This window comes from Grampus griseus, assembly GCF_964374135.1.
Source record: "Grampus griseus genome assembly, chromosome: 13".
Classification (NCBI taxonomy): domain Eukaryota; kingdom Metazoa; phylum Chordata; class Mammalia; order Artiodactyla; family Delphinidae; genus Grampus; species Grampus griseus.
Window position 1 is genome coordinate 14,538,138 of NC_139007.1, and position 26,610 is coordinate 14,564,747.

Below are 26,610 nucleotides of genomic sequence, written 5' to 3' on the forward strand. Positions count from 1 at the left end.
ACAGTGTTAGTGAATTTGAAAGTTAATATTAAAATCTACATTAGAGGACTCCTTGATTTTTTAATTAAAATTTATTTAATTTTAACTGTTCTTTCCAACAGAAGAGGTAGGTATATTTCCACATATGAAAAATCGGTAACAGCCACAAATCAAAACAAGGAAAGCCTGATAAAAATCAACATACTCTCTTCTAACAGCACATAAATGTAACTATGATGTTACTAATAGAGACATGAGTTGTTTCATGTTCCAATCAGACAATAACCTTAATGTTTATCATATATATCTGGTAGTAACAGGAGTATTGAAAGGCTGCCTTTTCATCACAAAAATTGTTTCCCACAGTGATCTGTGCTGCAGGTCACGGTGACCTTTGAGTCGCCGGGCAGGATTTTACTGTAATTCTTATTTTCCCCAACACCATCATCATCAAGCCTCTAAGAGTCTACAGAGATCATCAGATTTTTAAAATTTAATTCCAACCAAGAGGGTATCTTCAGACTAGAGGTGGAGAGATTTGACCACTCCAGTCAGCAAATGAATTCAAACGTGCACGTTTTAAAGTAGCTGCATTTCCAGTTTGGGACCAGAAGAGGGAAGGTACCTGATCTTCATCAGTAGGTAAGTAGCAATTTAGCCAAAAAAAAAGGCATAAAGACCATGTTTCTGTGATTATCAGTCTGAAGAATGAAGAGACATGAAAACTCTCATACATTGTACACATGAATAAGAACAGGGAGAGGGGCCTCCAAAGTCACGTGATGATTGCTTTGGTCTGACAACATCAAGGCTAATAAAAAAAATGTTTAAAATAAAAACTTCATAAATAAAACATCTGGGTGTTGTATTTAACACTTTACTCAATCTAAAGGTCACTAATACATAGAGCACGTTCGTCTTTTTCTCCCTATCCCCAAACCCTCATTTGCTTCTGGTTTCCCTGAAATCGTATGTGAAGTGGGAGCTTCCTCGCTGTCGACACCAGGTAAGGCCCAGTTCACTTTACTCTCCTTTGGCCTTTCCATTTTTCTGCTTTCTTCCATCTTCTACCACTAGGTGGTTTTCTGATTTGTTCACACCGTTTGCTGAAATACCATTCGCAGCTGTTTTTCCAGTTTTGGCTCGCTTAGGCTCTTTGTACGTCCGAACATAGAAGTTAAGGAAGAGACATATGAAGCTGACTGCATAGGCAATGAGAGCCCAGTGCATCCATTTGGGGAAGGGGCAGTCGGTGTAAAGGGACAGCGCTGTGTGCCCAATGGTCACGTGGAACTGAATCTGAAAAACAAAACAGCGCAGGTACGTTTACTGTGGGCAGCAAGCAGCTCGTCACGACCTCAGCATCTTCTGTGCGGCTGAGCCAGGCCCATGCCGTCGCCCCACGGTCCAAGGCTTAAGAGTTCTCTGGTTCCTCCTTACTCAGGCTGCTGCTCAAATGACATGTCCTCAGCTAGGGCTTCCTGCTAAGACTCAAGTACCTCCACCCAGAGGGTACCTCCATCCCTTTAACCGAAGGGTTCTGTTTTGTGTGGGTTTTTTCGTTTCATAGGAATTGTGTCTTTTGCATCTGCTGACTTCTGGACTGTCCACCTCTCCACCCATGTACAACCGAGAGTGGGGCTCTGCGTTGGGTCTCCATGATTCCCAAGCCCTTGGCCTGGTGTCTGGGCTCAAGGAATTATTTTTTGCATAATGTTGAACAATTTTACCTCATGAGAGGGAATATCAGTGGCCTAAGAGAGTAAAGTAGTGGTACTATAGGCTCTTCAATTTTTGTTTTCCTCCTTTTTTTTTTTTTTTTTTTTTGTGGTACACGGGCCTCTCACTGCCGTGGCCTCTCCCGTTGCGGAGCACAGCCTCCGGACGCGCAGGCCCAGTGGCCATGGCTCACGGGCGCAGCCGCCCCGCAGCATGTGGGATCCTCCCAGACCGGGGCACGAACCCGTGTCCCCTGCATCGGCAGGCGGACTCTCAACCACTGCGCCACCAGGGAAGCCCTCCTCCCATATTTTTGACTGATTTCTTTCCACAAAGTTGTCAGCAAGCCGGTACATGTACTTCTAAAAATGAGCTTATCAAAGTGGTTCATTACTTGTTTCTTACAGAATAGCAGACAGGTAAATATGCATTTGAAGGGACACAAGTCTTTAAAGACTAAGATTTTTTGGTAAAATTTTGTAGATATTTGAAAATAAGTGTAAAAAGAGTGAATGGTTCTCAAGAGTTACGAATTCCATGGTATTAACAAGGGTTAGCTTTTTACAAGATTAACATACACGATTAACTGTTGTGAGAACTTCTCGCTTGGAAATACACTACCTTTCATGAAATTAACATCCTGTTTGGAAAGGGTAATTGTGGTTTCTCTTTAAAGGACAGCATTATCAATATTAATTACTATATTAAATATTAGTTTTAAAATTTATCCCATGTTAAGCCCCAAATTTCTATCAGACTAAAAAACTTTAAAAGTTTTCCATGGCAAAATCCAGATTTTAAGAACTTTTGATTTCACAATGGTTTTTAGGACGTGCATCACGGAAGAAGGGTGAGTGTGAGGGGCGGAATCGCTAAAGGACAGTCAGGTGCAGGCTCCAGCAAAGCAGAGATGGAGAGTTCACGTGAGTTTTGTCACCTCCTCATTTTCTTGGGACCATCTAATAATTACTGAGAGAAACGAATTACACAAACTATATAAATGGCTTATACAAAAACTGGAGGAAGCTTCCTGTAGCACTTTACTTACAGATGAATCCTGCACACCCAGCATTTCCCAAAGGTTGTGCTTCCTGTTTGGTTAGCCTATTGTTTAGAAACTTAAAGCAGAGATGAATAATCTTTCCAAATGTGATTCCACTGTACACTGATAAAACTGTGTACGTGCTATGATTAAAGCAAATTATAATAAATTCCAAGGCTTAAGAATAGCTACCAGGTTGGTTTTGGATTTCCAGTTTGGTTACTGGGCTAGTGCTTGGCTTGGAAGGTTGCACGGATGCACCCAGATGCTACAAGAAGTCCTGCTGGGGGTAGGTGCTGAGAACTGCCTGCTCTGAAGACTAGCATTTGAGAATACCGAGTTCTGCTCGCTAATGAGTGTGTGTCGGGGAATTAAGAGTTCTCTGGTCCTCCTTCCTTTTCTTAAATTTAATTAATTTTTAATTTTTTGGCCGTGCCATGAGGCATGCAGGATCTTAGTTCCCCAACCAGGGATGGAACTCATGTCCCCTGTGGTGGAAGCTGCTGGACCGCCAGGGAAGTCCCCCTTCGTCCCTTCCTTTACCCCACCCCTTCCTTGGCTCTGTGCCTTTCCTACAACTTTCATATTCTAAACGTATGGGATCTGTTCACAAGGATGGAAAAATGTAATAGACAACAAAATTTACATAAGGGCAGGATGAAGAGAGGCAGTAGTAACATTTTAAGTGAAAAAAAAAAAAAGCCTAAGAAAGAAGTTAGATTATTTTTCTAATCATAAATGAGTCTGTGTACTTTGTGGTGTGCTTAGGTCTTTACTCATCCATTTCACAAATATGTTTAAAGGATATTTCTCTTAGACAAGAGCTGAGTCTGGTCTTTTAAGGACATTTAAAAAACGAGTGGCCATGACCACTAGGTCTATGAACAGGTAGCTCAGAACCAAACAGCCTCAACTCCTATAGCTGGAGCACAGAGAAAGTCGGCTTGGTAACAGAAAATTGCTGAAAACGACTCAGTACTTTACAATTAATTAGACTCAAACATTCTCAGTGTTTCACCAGAAAAAACTTTAGAAGCATTTAACTCACCAGCTGCAGCATGGTCAGGTATCGTTTCCACCAAAGATACTTCTGAATCCATGGGCCAAAGGCGGTTAACCCGTAGTATAAGTACATAATCACATGGATGAAGGAATTCATCTGGGCTCCGAAAAATGCTTTAGAAAAACAGAGGTAATTAATTACAAGATACAGAAACCTGTATTAGGTGATAAACCATTTAGACATAAAATAAATGAATCTACATTATTTTCCAACATTTAATCTTGAGTACAGATGAGGAATAAAAGTTGTAAAATAGTTCTAATGGAAAAGCCTTCTCTTCAGATCATGCCAAGTATTTTTAAAGTTTAGAGTCAGGCTTTCACCATATAAATAAAAAAGGGTGTCCTTCAAATGCAAAGGACTTTCAAAGTGGCAAGTTTTCAAATGAGGGTACTCCAGTGGCTTAAGTAGGCCCCAATACAGAACTACTGCCAGTATTACTTTGCATTCTATTACTCTTGGGGAGAAAAAGTCATGGTACATATAATTGTTTAAGCAGATTTGTAAATGTTTCATTATTGCCTTTACATGTGCTGATATACATAGCTACAACAAAATAGTACTTATTTCTTAGTTTCCTAAATAGTTTTAAATGGAAGGTAGCAAGGTGAACTGTACTATTACATACTGACTTGTACCCTGGGTCCCCATCAGAGGAATGGTCTGTTTACAGCTCAGTGATGTGAATCATCTCCAGTGTACAGGCATCTGAAAAGCTGGAGGCAGACCTTGGCCAAACCGTGAATTCAGATTCTCTTCAACACTGAGAAGGCTACACACAATTTCCTTTGAGTAAGAACCAACAGGTGCACTTGGGCCTGTCTGACAGCAGGAGTGGGCTTTGGGCTTGGAGAGGAGACAAAGCCTTCAGACTGAGAAGCTGTATCTTGGTATCCTCTGGATCAGAACCACTAGAACTGTTCCCTATCAAAATATAACTTGCTATGTTTGGGATTCGTTTATGCTTATCTCTGGGGTAAATCTGTAGGTGTGAAAGTAGTCACAGATAAAAAGCTAAAGCTTTGCTGTCTTCAAATTTCTTTAAAGTGAAATTAACACAGAAATAATTAACCATGAAAGTAAATTAAATTATAGACCAAGTCAAATTCTCACTACTTTCCATCTTCCACATTTACATAATTTACTGCCTGGGGATATGTTCCTGAAAATGCTCACCCTGTCCCCCTGCGACCCACTTAATTCCAATCCACCACAATGTAAACATTGTACAGTGATGATATACGTGAAGGAAGGAGACTTGGTTGTTTTTCTTCCTCAGGATAAAAAACACTGTGTCCAAATACTCAATTCCTTTAGAAATAAAGTACCACCACAGAGCAGCAGCTATCTGTAGAAAAAAAGGGAAAAAAGCATTTTACAAACACCAGAATGACACTATCACATGGTTTTCTACACATTCTAAGTCCTAAACAATCTTCACTGCACAAAATGTAGGAGGCACAGAATCATTTTTGTCTAAGTGGGTGTGAAACCTAGGCATCTATTCACAGGGAAAATAATGGGAAAGAAAGATTCCAAATCTATATCTACACAGTGCCAACAGTTCAGAGAAAATTTTCAGTCTGTTCCATAGCTGGATGTCACCAGTACCCAACTGCTGAATGCAGAGCTGTAAACACTTTCACATTGCTGTGATTTTCAACATGGTAGAGAAACTGAGATATTTACTTGGTAAAGGTATTTCACTTGTTCATGCCTAGCCTATATCATACCTCAGAGATGCTTGCAAGTGTGCTTGGGTATCAACTGGGCTCTGTGAGTGTCTTGTCTCTCTCTCTCTCTCTCACATATGTTAATATGCAACAAAATACTTAATCACAGTTTTTATTAGGCAGTAACGTCTTTAAAATGATAAATTGCAACAAACAAACACACACAACAAATATTTCTTAGGTCATAAATATAATCCTGCTTACATAAATAAGTCTTTTCTTTTCCTGGGCTCTAATTAAGACACCAGATGGTGCAGAAAGATTACATTACACGCTGAGATTAAAGATCCTAGGAGCCAGTGAGAAGTGACCTCTGTATGTATGTTTTAAAATATTTTCCAAGGATCCTACTAAAATAGTAACCTCAATTCATCTTCCTTATGTCAAGTATTTTCTATGACATGTGTCCTGTGTACAAATACCAAAGGCAGCGGTACGTAACTGAAATCTGTTCGTACACCTCTGTGGGTCAGGGGTTTGGCAGATTCACTCACAGCCAGGCTTAGGTGTTTCAGAGCTGATAGAGACCTTCCTCATTTTATGCCTGCACCTGTTGGATGCCACGGGTTTTTGTTTGTCTGGGTTTGGCTTTTTGCTTTTGAAAAACAAAATGACAATTTTAAAGTGTAGGCAAGGAAGAAAGAGAAAGGCCAAAGAAAAATCAGTATTGTATTTACAAACTGAGAATTATTTACTGAATTTGCTTGAGTAATAATATTGTTGAAAATGATAAAGTTGTTTGAAAATAGGCTTGAAATAGGGAATTTCTCACAGCAACACTATAGTATTCACTATTATGTTAGTACTTTAAAGTATAACATTTTGGTGCAGCAAACTTTATCTAGAAGGGAAGAGATAATAATGTCTTATTTCTCCCCCCATCTGGGCCTCTAAATTAGCCACAACTCATGAATAGTAATAAATAATCCTTCTCTTTACTTTGTAAACTGAATAGCTACATCAAAGTGAAGAGATCCTTCTTGGCTACATAACAATGGATACAAAAATGAGTCTTTGGGTAAAACACTTATTCTGCCACATCTCATATTAGAGAGGAGGAGAGAGCCAGGAAATTTTCAAATGCAATCTGCTGCCGCTCTGGTTCTTTCTCCTACTTGATTTCAGTTCTCACAATAGCTCAATTTTTTTTTTTTTAACATCTTTATTGGAGTATAATTGCTTTACAATGGTGTGCTAGTTTCTGCTTTATAACAAAGTGAATCAGCTATACATATACACATATCCCCATTATCTCTTCCCTCTTGCGTCTCCCTCCCTCCCACCCTCCCTATCCCACCCCTCCAGGCGGTCACAAAGCACCGAGCTGATCTCCCTGTGCTACGCGGCTGCTTCCCACTAGCTATCTACCTTACGTTTGGTAGTGTATAGATGTCCATGCCTCTCTCTTGCTTTGTCCCAGCTTCCCCTTCCCCCTCCCCATATCCTCAAGTCCATTCTCAATTTTTAAAGAACTGACCATTTATGAATGCCAGGATGGTAGGCTCACAATGACCAGAGTGGTATTTTTAAAACTTTATCCCCAAAATGTTAGCATGTTGTTTCGTCCAAGGGGTTTACCTAGGTTCACTCCTCAGAGAAAGCAAGCCCAGCGCTTTTCCCTTTCCTTCCCCCGGCCTGAGCAAGACCAGAGTCAGCGCTCCACCCAGGGAGAGGCTCTCTAGCGAGGTTACCTTAGCCAACAAATCTGTATAAAGGGGCTCCTCTCATTCCCTCTCAGTTGCATCACGGGTCTTAGGTTCTTGTTAACCATTTGTTTACATGACTAGTGTCTGCCTCTTCCACCTTTGCTAGAATGTCAGCTCCACAAAGGCAGGGATCCTATCTGCCTTTCCACCTGGGTTCCCAGGGCCCCCTCACACTATCTGCATACAGCACATGTTCAATACACATTTGTTCAATGAATAAAACCAACATGACAACCAAAAGGGGTGATTTTTCTTTCATCGGTGCATTATGTCTCCTAATAGGGAAATGAAGACAGAGACATAAAATGGTAACTACGTGAAAGCAATCTGGTGCTGGGTCTTGATGAATACTGCTATTTATATTGTCCAACCCCAATGCTAAAGAGCTACTTTTTTCCAAGGGCAGCTACTACAAATTATATTAATACATAAATTACATGTAACATAAAACACACACATACATATAACATGTTATATATGCTATATAAATGTTTTATGTATATGTAATGTTTAATATGAACCATAGCACACAAGAGGAGTTCAATAAATAGTTAATAAAATAAGATAATTTACTGATGCAGGTGACTGCAAAGTACAATATGATAACACTATATTACTAGTCTATTTTTCTGCAAAGATGATAAAAACTGAGTTTATACCTAAACAAGTTGTGCTGTGCTTAATTTACTAAACAGTACATAGTTTATAAGATGTTCGTTTTCCTCAGGCTTTCTTAACAAATGGATTCAGCTTTCTTTAAGAGTTTCTATTCTTGACCGAAAAACAAAACTTAGTAAAACATCATCTTTATACTATACATGGAACTTCTTTTTTTATTTTTTTGAGTACTGCGTTTTAGTAATCCAACACACCTTCACTCTCACATCACCAAATGAGAGAAGATACTGGAGGGATGAAAACAGATTTTCAATTATGTACTTAAAAAAAAAAAGCATAGCTTTGTTGACTCGAAACAATCCAGTACACTTTTACCACTATACTGAGGAATGTTTTTCACAGACTAGGGACTACAATATTAAACCAACTTCTACTGATTAACAGTGTTTTTAAGGTACTTACCCTGACTTCGTGAACGTTATCCGAATAATCCACACTCTGGCAAATATAGCTATATCCTGCGTTATATGATCCCATGAATAGCTGGAAAAAGGGAAGAATATTTGGAGTAAAGTTTCAGTAGATACAGCATGTATAAGCACTACCTACAATATGCAAACTTGCAAAATATTTTTAAAAGCAATACGGTCTTAAAATTTTTCAATGCATTAAACATTTAATATGTTGGAATTTCTAAAATTTACTGTCAATTTATTTTAAAATTGAAATCTAAATTTAAAGTGACATGTGACATGTGGACTGAGACAGAGACTCTCTACCTCATAATATTGAGAAACTGTGATTCCTCATATGCAGCAAGAGTTGCACGGATTTCTAGTCTTGAACCAGAGTGGGTTGCATCTAACAAATTGGGTAAAGTATCCAAAGAAGTTAAAGTTTTTTATGAAATTGAGCTTCTGTAGGCTAAGTTGTCAATTAAAGAAAGGTTTTTTAAAAGGAGCATACTTGGGCTTCCCTGGTGGCGCAGGTTGAGAGTCCGCCTGCCGATGCAGGGGACATGGGTTCGTGCCCCGGTCCGGGACAATCCCGCATGCCGCGGAGCGGCTGGGCCCGTGAGCCATGGACGCTGGGACTGCGCGTCCGGAGCCTGTGCTCCGCAACAGGAGAGGCCACAACAGTGAGAGGCCCGCTTACCGCAAAAAAAAAAAAAGGAGCATACTGTTCTTTTCCCTAGCATCACCAGTCCAGTACTCTGGGTTCATACAGAACATTAATGAGGAGTCTCATGGAAAACAAATTCCTTTCACTCTTACAACTTAAGAAATGGCTGTGCCAATCCAGCCTTTAGGATTTTCTTTCAAAATGCCATGGAGGATTTGCTGCTGCCCAGAAAGGTGGGCAGTGGTTAGTAGCAACAGCTGTATAACAGTTAACTCACTTCAGTTCCAACATAAAATACAATTACACTATGTAATAGGATTAAAACTTGAGATCGGTATTCTACATCTGCATATTTTCATCAGTTACCAAACCTGAAACTGCTGAATAAGAATTATAAACATATAGCTACAACTATTTACTGAGCGCTTAATATGTTCCAAACACTATGTAAAAATTATCTCACTTATCTCTGATACCCTAGAAGTTAGGTATTATGCCCATCTTACAGATGGGGAAAATGAATCTCAAAAAAGTTAAATAACTTCCAGTGTCAGAAAAGCTAGTAAGGGTTATTTTAGAATCCAGTCTGTCTGCTTCAAAATCCCACTTTAAACAACTGTCTTACACTTTACATATGTTTCATATTTTTGTTATCCAAAAATGAAAACTGTCAATAACATAAAATTTACTCTTAGAGTAGCTAACATTTATCTTAGGGCACAACATTACAATGATAGTTTTACACTTTCTCCTTTTTTAATTTGCAATAGACTTGGGGAATTATAAAGTGAACTTTAGTAAACCTACCTCTCTAAAGATAAAAAGGTTAAGCAAAACCATCCCGAAATTATAGATAATGAGCGCTAAACGCATCTGGAAAGGTTCTCGGTCCTTCATCCATTTTGGACCCAGCCACACGAACAGGAGGTAAAGGGTACTTATACAAAGCGTAGGCAACGGGGACTGCATCAGAGGCCAATTTTCCACGCGTTTATCTACAGAGAGAACATAAAATTCCTTATACAATAAATGTTCTATAAAATGAACTTATTAGGAAGCACAATGTTTCAACTTAGTTTTCCTAATTTGACCAAATACAGATTCTTAGAGGTCCAACAAAAATACATGACGTAAAAACCAAAGAAACAAGACCAATTCCTGGGAGTACCTTTTGAAAATGAAGTTTCATTACATAAGGCACACATTATATGTTGTACAGAGAACCTCAAGAACAGAGAGAAGAAACAAAGCTCATTGAAAATTCAGAAGAGGCTTGGGATGAAAAGTTAATCAAAGGTTTTATAGACAGAAAATAAATACTTTAAGGAGAAACCTGACTTTCATATTAAACATCTGAAATGTACTAGCACAGTTTGGAAGCTGCTCCATCCTATGCCGAAAGCAGGAAAAACTTAGTAAAATGAAGAGGTCTGGAGCATGGAAGCTGTGCCCCGGAATATTTCTGGATATTGAAGACAAGAGTACAGTTATATGTGTATTAAGTTGAGGATTAAGTTAGAGATCATTACATTTCTATAACTTAAACAGCAACCACATATTCAAGACATTTTTTTTTCCTTGAGAACATGAGTCTACCTTTTTTCCCATGAATATAACCAACTTAAGTACTTTTCTCTAAAGCTATAAATCATTTACCTTGCATATGTATGTGTGTGTATATATATATAATGTAACATATTATTTCATTTAAAATGAATCAACTGTTTTTAAATTCAAATATGCAACCCTGCATCAAATTTATAATAGAATCTTGCCACAAATAAAACATTTCTAAGAGAAGCATGATGATGAAATATGAGGTTGACAAAAATTTACATTACAAAAGGACACTGAAGTTAATTTTTATATTTCTAAAAGCTAAACAGCATTTTAAAGGTTGTGAATCTAATGTCTAGCTTATTCTTGGTAATGCAAAACACTTCTATGTTCTATTTTGAGGAAAATAATATATTTTTTTAAGTAAAAAAAAAAATTTATCTTTCAGCCAGTTCGTAAAACCTAGACTAAATGAATTTAACGTAATTGCTCATTACAATGTCCCCCTATTTAAACTGTCAGTTTTACTAAAACTATATATGCAAAATAGCTCTGGGTAAGTTAACTGTCTTTCAAAATACTTTACCTAAAAATAAATTAGTCTGTTTCTATATGCTGTCAACAGAAAATAAGATACAAGACATGAAACACAAATACAAAAATATTTAATCACATAGCTTCTGAAGTTGGGGCGTGACACAATAACCATGGTTTCTATGAAATAAGAGTTGTTAGAAGGGTGGGATAGTGACTTGAAAGAAAACAACAACAACAACAACAAAAACCCAGAAAAACTGATTTTACTTTATCGTTTACAGAGGAGGCCTACTCTCTGTCTATTCATGGAAATTATGGTTCTGTCATTCAAATCAAAACATATTCTAGAATTAAAAATAAACTAAAGTACTTAAAAGACAGGAGAGAGAGTAATCCTCTTACAAGGAGGGGGTGACTTAAAAGATGGGGGGCTGATTTTGTTGAAGGCACTGTGCGACCATGGTCTTACCAGTGATTGTTCCCTTTTCTTTACTGTTGTCATGTTATTCTTCTGTGACCATATCTTTCTACGCCAAAAGCCAACCTAAAACATGGGGTATTCATCGACTTAGATCTTTATTTTTCTATATTATAGAAAAAAAAAAAAAACTAATACAAACCCCCTAAATCCTAAAGCTTGGCTGTACTTCAGGTCACTAGGGAAGGAGCTGCCAGGGAGCTCCACCTCCATCCACAAACTAGAGAGAGGGCAGATGCTGCTTTTCCCATGGATACAAAGAGCAAAAGGACTCTGTTATGAGAAAATCTATGTAACAGAGACAGGAAGATAAATCCACCTGTAAGGAGACTATAATTTCTGACATCATGGATTATGTCTTACTCTTTTTATTATTTTTTTTTTTTTTTGCGGTACGCGGGCCCCTCACTGCTGTGGCCTCTCCCGTTGTGGAGCACAGGCTCCGGACGCTCAGCCTCAGCGGCCACGGCTCACAGGCCCAGCCGCTCCGCGGCATGTGGGATCTTCCCGGACCGGGGCACGAACCCGTGTCCCCAGCATCGGCAGGTGGACTCTCAACCACTGCGCCACCAGGGAAGCCCTGTCTTACTCTTATACACACAGAATTCCTCTTGACTTCAAAGGCAGTTCTGAGCAGCAAGCAGGAAAAAACTAGGGAAATGGGGCCAAACTTTCCCCTAAATCAAGAATAAATAAATAAGCTCCTTCTTTCAGATGCACAGTGTGAGTAACTCACTCAACAGAGGTATTTTTTTTTGAATATTCTCAATATGTTTTTCTTTTTTCTTTTTTTTTTAACATCTTTATTGGGGTATAATTGCTTTACAATGGTGTGTTAGTTTCTGCTTTATAACAAAGTGAATCAGCTATACATATACATATATCCCCATATCTCTTCCCTCTTGCGTCTCCCTCCCTCCCACCCTCCCTATCCCACCCCTCCAGGCGGTCACAAAGCACCGAGCTGATCTTCCTGTGCTACGCGGCTGCTTCCCACTAGCTATCTACCTTACGTTTTCAACAGAGGTATTTAAAGAGACACAAGTAAGAAGCTGAAGGTCTGATGAGATGAAGCACTGACAGAGGCCAAGAGAAGGGTACAGAGGTGGAGGGCAGCAGACAAGGAGCAGCAGACGTATCCGAAAAGGCACAGGAGGCTCCATCAGTAAACAGCCGGGCTGAGTTTCAACGCCAGCTCCGCAGCTGTGGGTAGGACCTTAAGGGCATAATCGGTCCTCATCTCCTGACGGAGAGATGAAGGGGAACTAGATTAGTGCTTCTCCAACTTTAATGAGGAGAAGAATTACCTGGCGGCACAGTTACAGTGCAGGTTCTGACTCAGCAGCTCAGGGTACAGCCCATTTTTAGGAAGATTTTGCATTTTCTAGGAAGTTCCAACTGACTCTACGCCAAGAGCGTCATGGACCGTCCTTGAGAATCAGAAAACTAGGGGATCCATTGGGATTTTTTTTTTAAACTTTTGAAAATTGTTACTTTTTAAAATAACAATTAGGAGGAAGAATGGAATTGAAGGTAAGGAAAACTGGATCAAGAAAATAGGCAGTTTCCGCTGGCCAGGGGACCCACCTCTCACGGCCAGAGTCCCTGCACGTGTGTTCCCTTACAGGGCATCACACGGTCCTGTAAACTTCCTTAAAATGCCATCTCCCTCAAGGCAGGGCTGGGTATCTCGCTCTTGTATTACCAGGCCTGCTGAGGCGCCTGAACATTTATTTGATGAATAAATGAGGAGTAGATCTTTTTTTTTTTCATATTACTCCCTTATTGTCTATCCCTTCAGTGAAACCCAACAGTACAGTTACTGATAGTCGAGGTTTCTTCAGAGCCCAGCAGCCCTTTCCCACAGCTCTTCCCAAACCTCCTCCACGCCAGCTCACAGCTTTAACCTGAAGTCAGTCAACACCACCCCCTCCCAGTACTGAGAGCATGTGTGCTCCACGGGGCTCAATGTCTTTACCACATTGCCTTCTCCAGGGAAAAAACACAACACCCAACAGTGCAGGTCATGCCTTCACTTGACAAACACTTAACAGAGCCCTATGTCCAGCCTATAAAAGGCGACATTTCACACCATATCCACCTCACATTAGCCCTCCAGTTCACAAGGGTCAGAGAACTCTCAAAACTTCTACCCCCAATGATTATCACAGAAGTTGTAGTCATCGTCAGCAACGTGAGTCACAGTACAATAGCAACCTCCACTCTGTGATAACATTTGCATGAAATTTCTCCGTGTCTTTGCAGTTATGTGTCTTTCTGAATTTGTGTGCATTAATATTTCTATCTGACAAGATAGCCTACACTTCTTTTACATGTTCCCTTTTCCACGAAAAAGAAGGACTGAGTAGGTCACAACAGTATCAAATGATGATATGAAAATTCACCATTACTAAACAGTCCCCCAAGCCCCGAACCAAAAACAAGTGATGGCAGATTAGGACAGTAAAGAAAAACCACGAGTACCGAAGCTTTACCTATTTTATATTAATAATGAACTATTTTATGTAAAATAATGAATTATCCAGCTTCTCATTAACACAAATGTTTAAATGACATTTTTTATACGTTGCCTTTCTTCTAAGAAAGATGTGTGCACTTGCTTACTTTTTTCTTTTGGCTTTTTTCCAGTTTTATTGAGAAACAACTGACATACATCACTGTATAAGCTTAAGGCGTAGAGCATGCTGGTTTGATTCACACAGACTGTGACGTGATGACCACAATAGGTTCAGCTGACATCCGTCTTCTCATATAGAGAAAATAAAAAGAAAAGAAAGAAGAGAAAAAGGAAAACATTTTTCCTCCTCGTGATGAGAACTCTTGGATTTACTCTAACAACCTTCCTATACACCACGCGGTCGTGTTAGCTACCGTCCTCACGTCGTACACCGAACCCCTAGTGCTTATCTCATAACCAGAAGTCTATCCCTTTTGACCACCCTTCCTCCAATGCCCCGTCCCATCACCTTCCACCTCTGGTAACCATAAGTCTGACCTCTCCTCCTGAGTTTGGTGTTTATTTTTTTTAATAACCTTTTGAAGGTAAATTAAATCCTCTATTCATTTGAGTTACACGGAATCCAAATGTAGATTAGGCATATTAGAGTAAAAGAAGATATATTTCTGGTACACTGTCAATACCCTAATCCTACACAGTTATGGGTGGGATTCCATACCATGAATTTATTAGGGAAAAAACAAAGAAAACTTCTGTTGAAACCCTATCCCTCCCGCCACCACTGAAGTCAAATTTTGTCATCAAGGAATACCGAGATTCAAATGGGTTTCACATAACACTCTTGGGAATTCTCTCTTTGAAAAACTCTTCTTTTTGGTGGGGGTGTGGGGGAATCAATATGGTAGAAATACAAATTGGACTCCAGTCGATCTGTTTGCCAAATTGTCTTCTCTCTGTATTTCATATTATTAATATGTTTATCAACAGGTCTATGCCTTCGTATCTTGATGATTTTGCTCTTATTTTTGAGCCTACTTAGTAACAATTTTAAGCCTTTCATGTTGCATGGAAGCCTTGATCTAAATCAGATGTGTAGAATTTTAGATTTAGAAATGACCCCTTTGTCTCAAAAATGAGATGCAGAGAGGCCAAGAGACTTGCGGGAGAAGGTGGAGCAAAAAGCCTCCTGTGGCCCAACAGCTCCTCCAGGACCACTCAGTCACCATGCCCACTCATTCTAAGGGAGAAATGCTCCCATCAATTTCTTCCTAAATTACAGGTTTAAAGAAAATTTTCCAATAGAATTGTGCCTGTCAATCATGTTCCTTCAGGAGAAAGAAAACAAGAGGGACCTACAAAAGTCCTCTTAGCGGAAAGAAGGACAAGAGATAAACAAACCAAGGCGCACGTTTTCACGGGTGCACGGTGCATCTGGCAGACCTGGTCCAGGATCGTGATGCTTTGGGAGACGTGACACTAAATGCTGGGGAAGGACCGAGGATGCCTGGCCTGAACAAAGGAGGCCTCATCAAATACTAAAGAGCTATCAAACTTGTGCTCTATTGCCAGAGGGCCAGTGAGAAGAGCTTTAGGGAAATAAATTACACCTAAGTTCAGAAAATTTCTAACCATGGGGTCTCTTCTTCTGTAAGTAGAAAAGCTGTCTCCCTTGGTAATGAGTTCCCTCTCTGAGTTTTAAAGTTAAGCAACCCTAAAGCTAAATATTATAGCAAATCAAGTTTAGGAACAAGAAACTTTATTTCAATAATAAGAATTACTAAGACACATTACCTTAACCGTCCAGACCCTTAAGAGTTAACTTCTTTCTCAGGAAAGAGTTTCCACTTAGAACATTTTGACTGTTTCATAAAGCTCATGCCCAGTGGGACTGATTTATTTACAAACATTAGCCTGGACAGCGATGACACAATTTTATCCATGTTAAAAGGCCATGGAATGGTTACACAGCCGTATGCGTTTGTCAGAATTCACGAACTGATCCTCGGAAACAGTTCATTTTATCGTGTATAAATTTACACCTTTATTTTAAAAATGGGAGGAAAAATGGTCCATCTGAAGTGGGGCTTCCCTTGAACACCCTCCACCAAGAGTCTTTTATTCCTTACCTGATTTATATCTTAAAATCATCCAGCATGGTATACAGAACAGCTTTTCAAGTCAGACCCTCCATCCTTTTGAGCTAAGTGATTTGCAACAGGTTATTTGGCCCCTGACCTCTCAGAATTCGCCAGCTATTGGAGGAGACAGACATGAAAAATCAATTGCTTTGCAGGACGATGACAGCAATGTCAGAGGCCAGTCTGAGAACAGTGGCAGGGCAGGAGAGAGGCGACGAGGGCAACTTCCAGAGCTGACATCTGAACTGCTCCTTGAAGAAAAGAGGAGGGGCTTGCCAAGCAGACAGGGAGGGCGGAAGGCTTTCTTGCAGAGAGAACCGTATGTATAAAGAGCCCCAAATAAAGAGATAAGGCACTTATTTTGTAAACTAAGCAGGCCTGAGGTAGAGCATATGTTCAAGCAAAGATGGCAGGAAATGACTAGAGATTTACAGGTCAGATCAGACCTGGGAGAGTCTCACAAACTATGCTGAAGACGCTGGAACTTATCCTGTAGATAAAGGGGAGATGCTTCATTGGTTAGAAACAGGAGACCACATTCGGCTTTTAGCAGATCATGACGGAGGCAGTGGGAGATGGACTGAAGGGGAAAGGCAGGGAAACCAGCTGGATCATGGTTCTCAGGTATCTGTCTGTTGCTAGGCTGCCCGCAGAAGGATCATCTGCTTGTTAAAAATACAGATTCCTAGGCTCCACCCCAGTATCTACTGTTCCCCTGGTGATGCTGACGGGCAGCCAGCCTTGGAGACCACTATAATGCAAGAAATGAGGGAAACCTGGATTCGGGGGCTGCACTGGTGATGGAAAAGATAGGCACGTATTAAAGTCACGGGGGCACAATCTACAGACGTGGTGGCTGACATGGACGTGAGAGGTGAGAGTGAAAGAAAAATTCAGGATTACCCCCAGATTTCTGACCTGCCTGGTGGCACAGATGGTAAAGTCATGGATCCAGGACAGAGCATAAAGGAAGAGGAACAGATCTGGAAGGAGATGATAAGGTGCATTTTTTAAAATTTATTTATTTATTTTGGGCTGCACTGGGTTTTCGTTGCTGCGCGCGGGCTTTTCTCTAGTTGCGGCGAGCGGGGGCTACTCTTCATTGCGGTGCACGGACTTCTCATTTCTCATTGCAGTGGCTTCTCTTGTTGTGGAGCACGGGCTCTAGGCGTGTGGGCTTCAGTAGTTGTGACATGCGGGCTCAGTAGTTGTGGCTCGCGGGCTGTAGAGCGCAGGCTCAGTAGTTGCGGCGCATGGGTTTAGTTGCTCCGCGGCATGTGGGATCTTCCCGGACCAGGGCTCGAACCCATGTCCCCTGCATTGGCAGGCGGATTCTTAACCACTGCGCCACCAGGGAAGTCCGATCAGGTGCATTTTTAAACAGCTTGTGTTTGAAGCACTCATGGGACACCTAGGTGGAGGCATCCAGTAGGCTCTGGAACTGCAGATGACTGCCAGGGCTGCAGACGCACAAGAGAGTCACCGGCAGTGAGAACCCCAGCAGAAGTTCAGGTCACAAGGGAAAGAGCGCATAGAATGAGAGAATAAAAGGAACAAAGATTGAACCCTGGGGGACACTTAAGGGAAGAGTGGGATCCGTGGCTGCGAAGCAACCAGAGAGGAAGGAAAAGAGAAAATGATGTTGTGAGGACCAAGAGAGTAAGGTGTTTTGAAAGCGATGGGGTGGGCGACAGACGCTATGGATGGAGAGTCAACTGTTCTCCCCTCTTCTTTTTAATGAGGAAATAATAACCATCTCACAGGGTTGATGGGCGATGGTTAAATGGGAGAGTTCCCAGCACACGTGGACACCGCAAAGCCCTTCCTTCCGCTGCATCCCGTTCCCTCTGCACCCATGCCTCCACGCAGGTGTGTCCTACGTCAGGGATCATCTGAGCCCCTCCTGCTAAGAGTCAAGCCCTTCGATGTCTTCCAGGCCTTTTCTTCCTGACCTAGAGGAGTTCCCTAGGTTCTGGATATGGGCATTCAAGTCAGACTAGCAGCCTGACAACCCCAGCTTCCTCATTTAGCAGCTGAATAAGCCTCAGCAAGTTACCTAGTCTCTCTGGCCTTACGGGTGATGACAGGGTTGTTGGGAGGAATAAGACACTGCGTGTATAGTGTCTGACACAGAATAAGAGCTCAATACGTGTCAGCACTGTCATTATTACTGACAATAATCAAACCACTAAATCCTCCTCTGTCCCAAGAGAAGAGTTAAACCAAATTAAAGAAAAATTACCATCAGTAATTTTTATGTTCTATAGAAAAAAAATATAAAGATTAAGTTTAGACTATCTAAGCCATTGTTTTAGGAGTTATTACAAGGATTCAATAAAATGGCCTTAAGAGAACATGTAGTCTCAAACCTTCTAATTGTACAGGTAGAAATATGAGCCCCAAAGAATCAGGAATAATTTGCCCAAGACCATGTAAAAACGTAATAATTTGCCCTTGACCATGCCCAAGACCATGAAACCACCTGCAGAATAATAAACTTATTCTCTAATGTTACTGTTATTATTTTTGACAAAATAGTTAACTCTGGGTTGTTCAAGGAATGTGTATATCATTAAATGGGTACAGAATTATAGCAACAAGCACAGTGCTCTGTCAAAACAGGTGCTTAAATATCCGTATCCCTTTGTTTTTCTATTCCTTTAACTATTTCCTATGGAGCAGATAAGAGAAAGTGAAAAGGACTAAATAGTTTTTGTTTTTGTTTTGTTGTTTTCGGTACGCGGGCCTCTCACCGTTGTGGCCTCTCCCGTTGCAGAGCACAGGCTCCGGACGCGCAGGCTCAGCGGCCACAGCTCACGGGCCCAGCCGCTCCGCGGCACGTGGGATCTTCCTGGACCGGGGCACGAACCCGTGTCCCCTGCATCGGCAGCCGGACTCTCAACCACTGCGCCACCACGGAAGCCCAAAAGAGGACTAAATGTGAATCTGTTATTTTCACTACTTGGGCAGCACCAGTAACAGTCTTGCTGGGAAAGATTGGCATTGTTGCACAGAATGTGGTTTTTCAATTACTTATCAATATATGTTTGTTTGAAATTGCTTTACCTATTTAAAGAATTTTTTAAACTTCCATCTATATGCAGAATTTAAGAGCCGGATGAGACCTTAGAGATTACCTAATTCAACTCAATTAAGAGATGAAAAAAGTTGAGTTGGAAAAGCAAAGGGACAGCCCCAAACTCTCACGGCTAATTAGCGGCAGATCTGGGGCTATAGCCTCGGTCATCTAAACACAAGTCCAGGATCTTTTCCATCCCCTACACCAGGCTGCCCTCCTCACTCCCACACACATCACAAGGCTTCCGCACAGACTATGAAGAGAGAGGAAGAATTACATCTGATTTTATATCTCTTGAAAGTATTTCGTGCTAAGTGATTTAATGGTTTGATTCCTTCATTAAATTTAGTCAACATCAACTGAATTTATGACTACCTTTAAAAATGATAAAGATCATTTTTAAAACTCTCTGTAATTTAGTGTAGCCCAAAACCTTATTAGTATTTAGCAACCAGAATATATCACTATTTGAAATTATACTGGATTAAGAGGGTTGTATCAAATCAACAAATGTATGGGCACTTCCTAGTGTTGGGGAGAAAAAGACAAAGTGAAAAGATAAATAATAATGAAGGTTAAAAAAGTACAAGACAACAGAGTCCCAGAAGGAACAGCACAAGGATGTATATGAGCAATTGTTTAGGATGATGGGATCAGATGCAGCAATGAGCTGCTCCGGGTACCACGACGGAGAAAGGCTCCGTGTGGGAGGGAGACTGAGCCGGGAGGGTCTTGGTGACGGGCACGTGTGGCAGGAGCCAGGGGAAAGGGCAGTAAAGGCAAGGGCAGTGTGATAAGGGACGTCAAGGCAGACGTGCACACGTTTTACTCACGGGTGAGTTATCCAAGTTGGCTAGAGCTGCACGTCTGTGGGCAGGGAAGTGCTGACTGACCAAGTTAGAACGGAGAGCTGGAAACTGGTTTTGAAAGGCCATGTATTTCTTCCTCCCTTCTCTTTTCTAAAAGTCAAGACCCATACGATTTTTTAAATATATATTCTAATACAGTCTCATTCTAAGGTAAAATAAAACAACAGCACCTTAATTGAAAAACGTCCTAATAATGAAAAGAAAAAAGAGCCATGTAGCACGAGAAAAGATAGATGCTTCTGTTACCCAACTCTTCTGTATGTGCTAATATATGTCTAATTCAAAATAATAAGTGACTCAATAAATGTAAAATAATACTTATGTTAATAATATTAAATCATTCACTAATGACATTATCATAGGACAAAAAAAATAAAACATCGAATTTTAAAAGGATGATCAACTTCTTTGTGGCACTTAAGATCACAAAAGCACTGCCTGATATAACTATCTACGTAATTCTTAAAACCTTGTTTCCCTAAGCCAAAGAATCTAACTGTATAAAACTGTGTCCTGGGGGCTTCCCTGGTGGCGCAGTGGTTGAGAGTCCGCCTGCCGATGCAGGGGACACGAGTTCGTGCCCCGGTCCAGGAGGATCCCACATGCCGTGGAGCAGCTGGGCCCGTGAGCCATGGCCACTGAGCCTGCGCGTCCGGAGCCTGTGCTCCGCAATGGGAGAGGCCACAACAGTGAGAGGCCCGTGTACCGCTAAAAAAAAAAAAAAACTGTGTCCTGACACTAGTTTTAGAATTTGCACTGTTTTCCCCTTCTGGAATTCCATCTGTGATTGGATGCTTTGCTACATGCTGCTGGGGAATGGACAAGAGCATCAGACATTAGAATCCAGGAGTCTGCCACCAAAAACCACTGGTGAGGGAAAAAGTAACAAGAATCAAACAAACAAACAACCCTAAAATGGCAGGCACCTCCTAGAGGCTTCAGGGAGGTTATGAAGGAAGGATAAGACCAGGACCCCATTGAAAATGCTGCCTAAGGGAGATCCCACATTAGAAGATGGACACGTTCCACATATTTGTCTTTAATTAACTGCCTAGAACTTAGAATGTCTTTTCTCAAAGAAACATTGAGAATGGTAAGTGAGTTTCCAGGCTAGGCCAAACAAAAAATCTGTTTTAGATAATAACGTAGATAAAAAACTCTAACTGTGACAAATAACAAAACCAACGTAATTATAATAGACGATATTAAAGACCCGTGCTCCTCTGGGGCCCGGCAATCTGTGGGACAATCCCTACCTATCTGAGCTGAGTTAAACATCCCCTCCCATGGGCCCCCAGTTTCAGCACGCCAGGCTGACTCAATGGCCCTTAAACTCATTCCCAGTTTCCATGGGTTTTTAGTTTTGACACCCCTTTCCTTAGTCGACCTTTCAAATACTCTCCCCAACAGTACCCACATGAACTTCACGTGGTGAAACAGCTAAAATACTCTAAAGGCAGAGCCCGTACATTCCTCTCACGACTCAAGACTGCGGTGCAAGTAGAAGTGGAGATGAGGAGGGTAGAGAAGCAATCTCCTGACCTTCCCTAGGCCCCAACTAGGCCTGACTCTGACTCTGATCACACTGCCTTCAGACCATGATGCCAAGGAAGGTGGAATGGCCGTAAGCTGCATGGGGCGGTGACCGAGTGTCCTAATTCTCTCCCCGGAGCCCAGAACTGTGCCTGCAGAGTGGCAGGTGATGAGGTAAGAAGGAAAGATTATACAAGCCTAGCTTCTGAATTTCATCATCATCCCACAGGAGTCCTCCCTCCTCCTGAACCACTCATTCCCTTCTCCCTTCTGCCCCTCCAAAGTGAGGGTAAGGCCAGCTAGACTGGCCTTTCATGCTCTAACTTCAACTCCCAAGTAGACACTCATTTTTCACCCAAGTATAGGGGGCCATATGTGTGAACAGAGAGCAGCGTCAAAGTCCCCCACCAAACACACATGCATGTACAAACATACTCCAAGAACAATGGCTGTTTAAAAACATGTGGTCAATGTACACAGTGCTGTATTTAAAATAGATAACCAACAAAGACCTACTGTATAGCACAGGGAACTCTGCTCAGCGTTATGTAACCTAAATGGGAAAATAATTGGAAAAAGAATAAATACATGTATATGTATAACTGAATCACTTTGCTGTACACCTGAAACTATCACAACGTTGTTAATCAACTATACTCCAACATAAAATAAAAAGTTTAAAATAATTTAAAAAAAAAACGTGGTCAAAAAGAAATATGGTAGTTCAAGAGACATCTGGCCTTATTGTGGGCATGCTGGCTACTAACTTTCTAGGATGTTTCTATGTTAATGTCAGTTATACAAAATGGTACTAATAAGTATTTATTAAAATAATAAATGCAACGGAAAATATAAGGTACAATTCGGGTACAAATGGGTATTAATAAGTTGGGGGTATTAAGACTCATTGGTTTTCAAATTTTACATACAATTCTTCTTGAATGGATGTACACTTTGAGCCTAGGACCCCAGTCCTAATAATTTTAATGTACTCATAAAGTGAAAAAATAGAAGAAAAAAACACAATGACATCAGAGTACCTACTCTCATGCCACCAACGGGTATAAAAATGTCCTTTACCAGTCTATAGTTTCCTATATGTTATAAAGCAAGACTCACTTGCTTGTTCAAAATATCTAAAAATATAATATAGAGAAGGGAAAATTTATTTTTGCTGTTTTTCTAAAAGTATAGCTCTTTCAAAGTTTTGACTCCAATGTATTAATGATGTAGTAAAAGTAATACTTTCTATGTTTATACACTGTGGGACATATTCTGTATTTGCTAGATATGTGTCTCTGAAAAGCCCAATTTTTTTTTTTTTTTTTTTGCGGTACGTGGGCCTCTCACTGTTGTGGCCTCTCCCGTTGCAGAGCACAGGCTCCGGACGCGCAGGGTCAGCGGCCACGGCTCACGGGCCCAGCCGCTCCACGGTATGTGGGATCTTCCCAGACCGGGGCACGAACCCGTGTCGCCTGCATTGGCAGGCGGACTCTCAACCACTCAGCCACCAGGAAAGCCCAAGCCCAATTTTTATACATTGCTTTGGACATATTTTATTAAATAACCACCATTTGGGAGACTTCCCTGGTGCTGCAGTGGTAAAGAATCCGCCTGTCAATGCAGGGGACATGGGTTTGAGCCCTGGTCCAGGAAGATCCCACATGCCACGGAGCAACTAAGCCTGTGTGCCACAACTACTGAGCCTGCGCTCTAGAGCCTGTGAGCCACAACTACTGAGCCCATGTGCCACAACTACTGAAGCCCGTGAGCCTAGAGCCCATGACCGGCAACAAGAGAAGCCACCAGCCCCCATTTACCGCAACTAGAGAAAGCCTGTGTGCAGCAACGAAGACCCAATGCAGCCAAAAATAAAAAAAGAAAAGATAAATAAATAAATTTATTTTAAAAAAACCACCATTTGATATAACAGCGCAAAATGGTATTTTTGCAGAAACTGCCCTAGGGCAAAAACCTTTGGGCTCATCAAATGTACTCTACAAATGTGTAACTATTCCTGTTCTGAAAGTCCAAAGTAGATAAGAGTTAGGCAGAAAACTTTACACTTAACTTTACACTTAGGCAGAAAGCTCAGTGGAGAGAAGTATTTAATGAACTGAAAAAACAGAAACAAAGAAGCACACAACTACAGTGTGGGATGAAAGCACTCAAGGGCACAGAGCCTTGCTCATTTCTTTCTCGCCCTGAATGATCTGCATTCTTTAACCATACTCACAGCTATTTCTCAACACCATCTTTCTCTCTGCCCACTTTTATCTTCCCCTCTGACTCATCGACTTCTTCTTCAGCCTCATCTCATAAGCTACTTTTCTGCTTTGAAACTCCTTCACCCAGATTTTCATGAAACTATAGCAAGGAGATCCTCCTGGAATCAGAGTAGTGCGAATGAATCAAAGACCGGAGAGTGGGGCAGGCCTATTGTGCCTGAGTCTGAAATAGCCCTCTTACACAGCAGCAAAGTAGAACCCACTAAGCCTCTAAGTTGGCTAAGAAATACCATCTACCTACACTAGGTAGCTCATTACAGGAAGCAAGGAAGCAGTCTCAGGTTTCGTAAGTGGATAGCCAGAGCATGGGTGAATACCTTCCCTCTGATCTGCTAGTGAGAGGTCACTTCGTTCTAGTGGCTACTCTCACTACTCTGGCTTGGCCCTCAGTATTATATTATTTGCCCTTCACAGGCTCGTGGACAGCTTTCACATGAGGCAAGTGCACAAAGCTTCCCGTTTCATTTGTGATTTTTTTTATACAAGCATCATTAGGAAGGAATTAACCATCACAGAAAGGCATATTCTACCTTTGCTGTCAGTTGCTCTGCGACTCCAGAGGTGGGAAAGCTCTGAGGTAGGAAGGGAAGACAGACAGGAATGAGAACTCCTGGGTGTGGCTGGCTATATGGAGATCTGAGGACCTTGACGAGGCCTCAACTCTGAAGCATGCAAAGTGCAATTATCTGCCAAAGAGCTTGCCTGACGTTCAGCTCTGTACAATTGTGTCGTGGGAAACCCTGATACAATGTTTAAATAACCAAAATCACAGAGATGAAGGGAAGGATACATCTTTCCCAGTTTTTGTAGGTATAGCAGCATAACCTCAGCATACACTACATAGAAGAGAGACTTAAAAAGGAACGACTCCATTAAAAAGTGCTTTTTAACCATTTGCAAGTGCAACAGCTAAATAAGTAGCTTATTTCTCAATGTCAAACTTGAGATCTTCTGAAAAAGAATACACTTTGCTAAAGAAGTTAAAGCCATATCAATGCCAAAGAATCATTTTGTCTCACACATAAATAATTCCAGCACACCTTTTTTTCCACGACATATATCCCATGTATTGTACTGTGTTCATGCTGTAACCACTGTCCCATTGACTCTAACAACGAACACCAAACTATAGGAATATATTTCCATTCCTTGGGAAGGGAGGCACAGTCCTAACATGTAAGGTTAACCTCCTCCGCCGCTGGGATGCAGGGCAATACTGCAAAAGGACTGGAAATGGCAAAACATAAGATCATTTCTAAAATCCTGTTAGCTTAACTGTTTATTTCAAAAACTTGTAAATGCTTTAAACCCAAAAGTAACTTAAGTAAATGAAGAAAACAAATGGTAAAATATAAAAATAACATATTAGCACAACTCTTCCCCTTAGAAAAGCTGCCTAGCTCAGCCAACTAACCATCCCTGTCAAACTGCAACACTGAAAGGGAAAAGTTTGCCAATTTAAGACAACTGTATACGTGTAGGCTTCTGGGACCACCTCTAGGTGCTGCTGTAGAGACCCCCTTTCCTAAAGATTCCCTACTTCTTTCCCGGTGTTTTAACCTTCCCCCTCCCCCTGACCGCACTGCACTGCGCAAAGCCATCACAGACAATCACTTCAAGCCTATCTGTTGTTGAAAAAGCCTCGGAAACTAACCTCCTCCAAGGTTCAAGGAGCCGAACAATGGCTTTTGACTTTTCATTCCAAATTATATTCTAGATGGACGAGCTAGACAAGAAACTATTAGCAGGTGTGTCAAAGCAACCAGGAGGCCAAAAAAAGCAAAAGGACAGCGACCACTGGGCCCTCTGCCCTCCCGAGCCATCTCACCGACGGAATATTGCTAAATGTTAAAAATGATCCCTGTGCAAAAGAGAAGTGTCAGAGCTCGTAAGATGTGGGACCACAGGGTGGGGCGGGCCTGCGCCGAGCTCTCAGCAGCACAGACTCCATCTGAAATGCCAGCTCCTGCATCCGAGAACCTGACGAGAGATGGTGGAAGCTCAGAGGAAAACCGGGCAAGCGTCGAGGGGAGGGGGAAGAATTAACGTTCGGATCAGATTAACCAGTGCCCTAGCGCGGTCTCCGCGCCCGGCACCTCCTCGGATCCGCAGCATCCCAACAGCCACAGGGGGCGGGGGCGCTGCCGGGCCGGGCGCTCCGAGGCCGGGGGCTGGTGTCTTCCGCGGGGCCAGGCGAGGATGGAGAGCTTTACCTGTGATGGACAAGGTCCAGCGGTAGAGCTCCACGGTGTCGTTGAGCGCCGTGGACACCACGTTCAGGACGCTGCCCGGCTCCGAGTCCAGGAGCCCCATCGCGGCGGTGAGCGGGCGCTGGCGTTGGGAGGAGGAAGCGGAGACCCCGCGGGAGGATCGACCTCCGAGGCGACGGCGGACCGAGCGAGCGGCAGCCGGCGACCCCTCTAACGGCGGCGGCCCAGCTGCGTCTTCTCCCCTTCGTCGGGGCGCCGCGGCGGCGACGAGCCGGGCGAAGGAGAAGGTACCGTCAAAGCTCCCGGGGGGAGGAGGAGGTGGTGGAGGTCCTGCCGTGAGTGCCCAGTGCTGCACCCGTCTGCCGCCACGCGCCGCCGCCGCTCCAATCTCCTCGGCCGGCGTCACGTGGCCGCGTGCGGGGAGGAGGGGCCGGCGCGTCCCTCCTCCCGCCCGCGCGCG

The 26,610-nt window shown here is 42.0% G+C and overlaps 1 protein-coding gene across 1 annotated transcript; it reads right to left on the reverse strand.

The window, feature by feature from the left end:
* Positions 1–1,002: 1,002 nt before the first annotated feature.
* On the reverse strand, positions 1,003–26,276 carry ELOVL4 (ELOVL fatty acid elongase 4; the record flags this gene model as incomplete). Its single annotated transcript, XM_082669402.1, has 6 exons — positions 26,154–26,276; positions 9,790–9,977; positions 8,323–8,403; positions 4,980–5,151; positions 3,789–3,916; positions 1,003–1,278 (listed from the first exon to the last, which is right to left on the reverse strand). The coding sequence occupies exons 1-6, from the start codon at positions 26,251–26,253 to the stop codon at positions 1,003–1,005; spliced, it is 945 nt and encodes a 314-aa protein (XP_082525528.1). The 5' UTR covers positions 26,254–26,276.
* Positions 26,277–26,610: the final 334 nt, after the last annotated feature.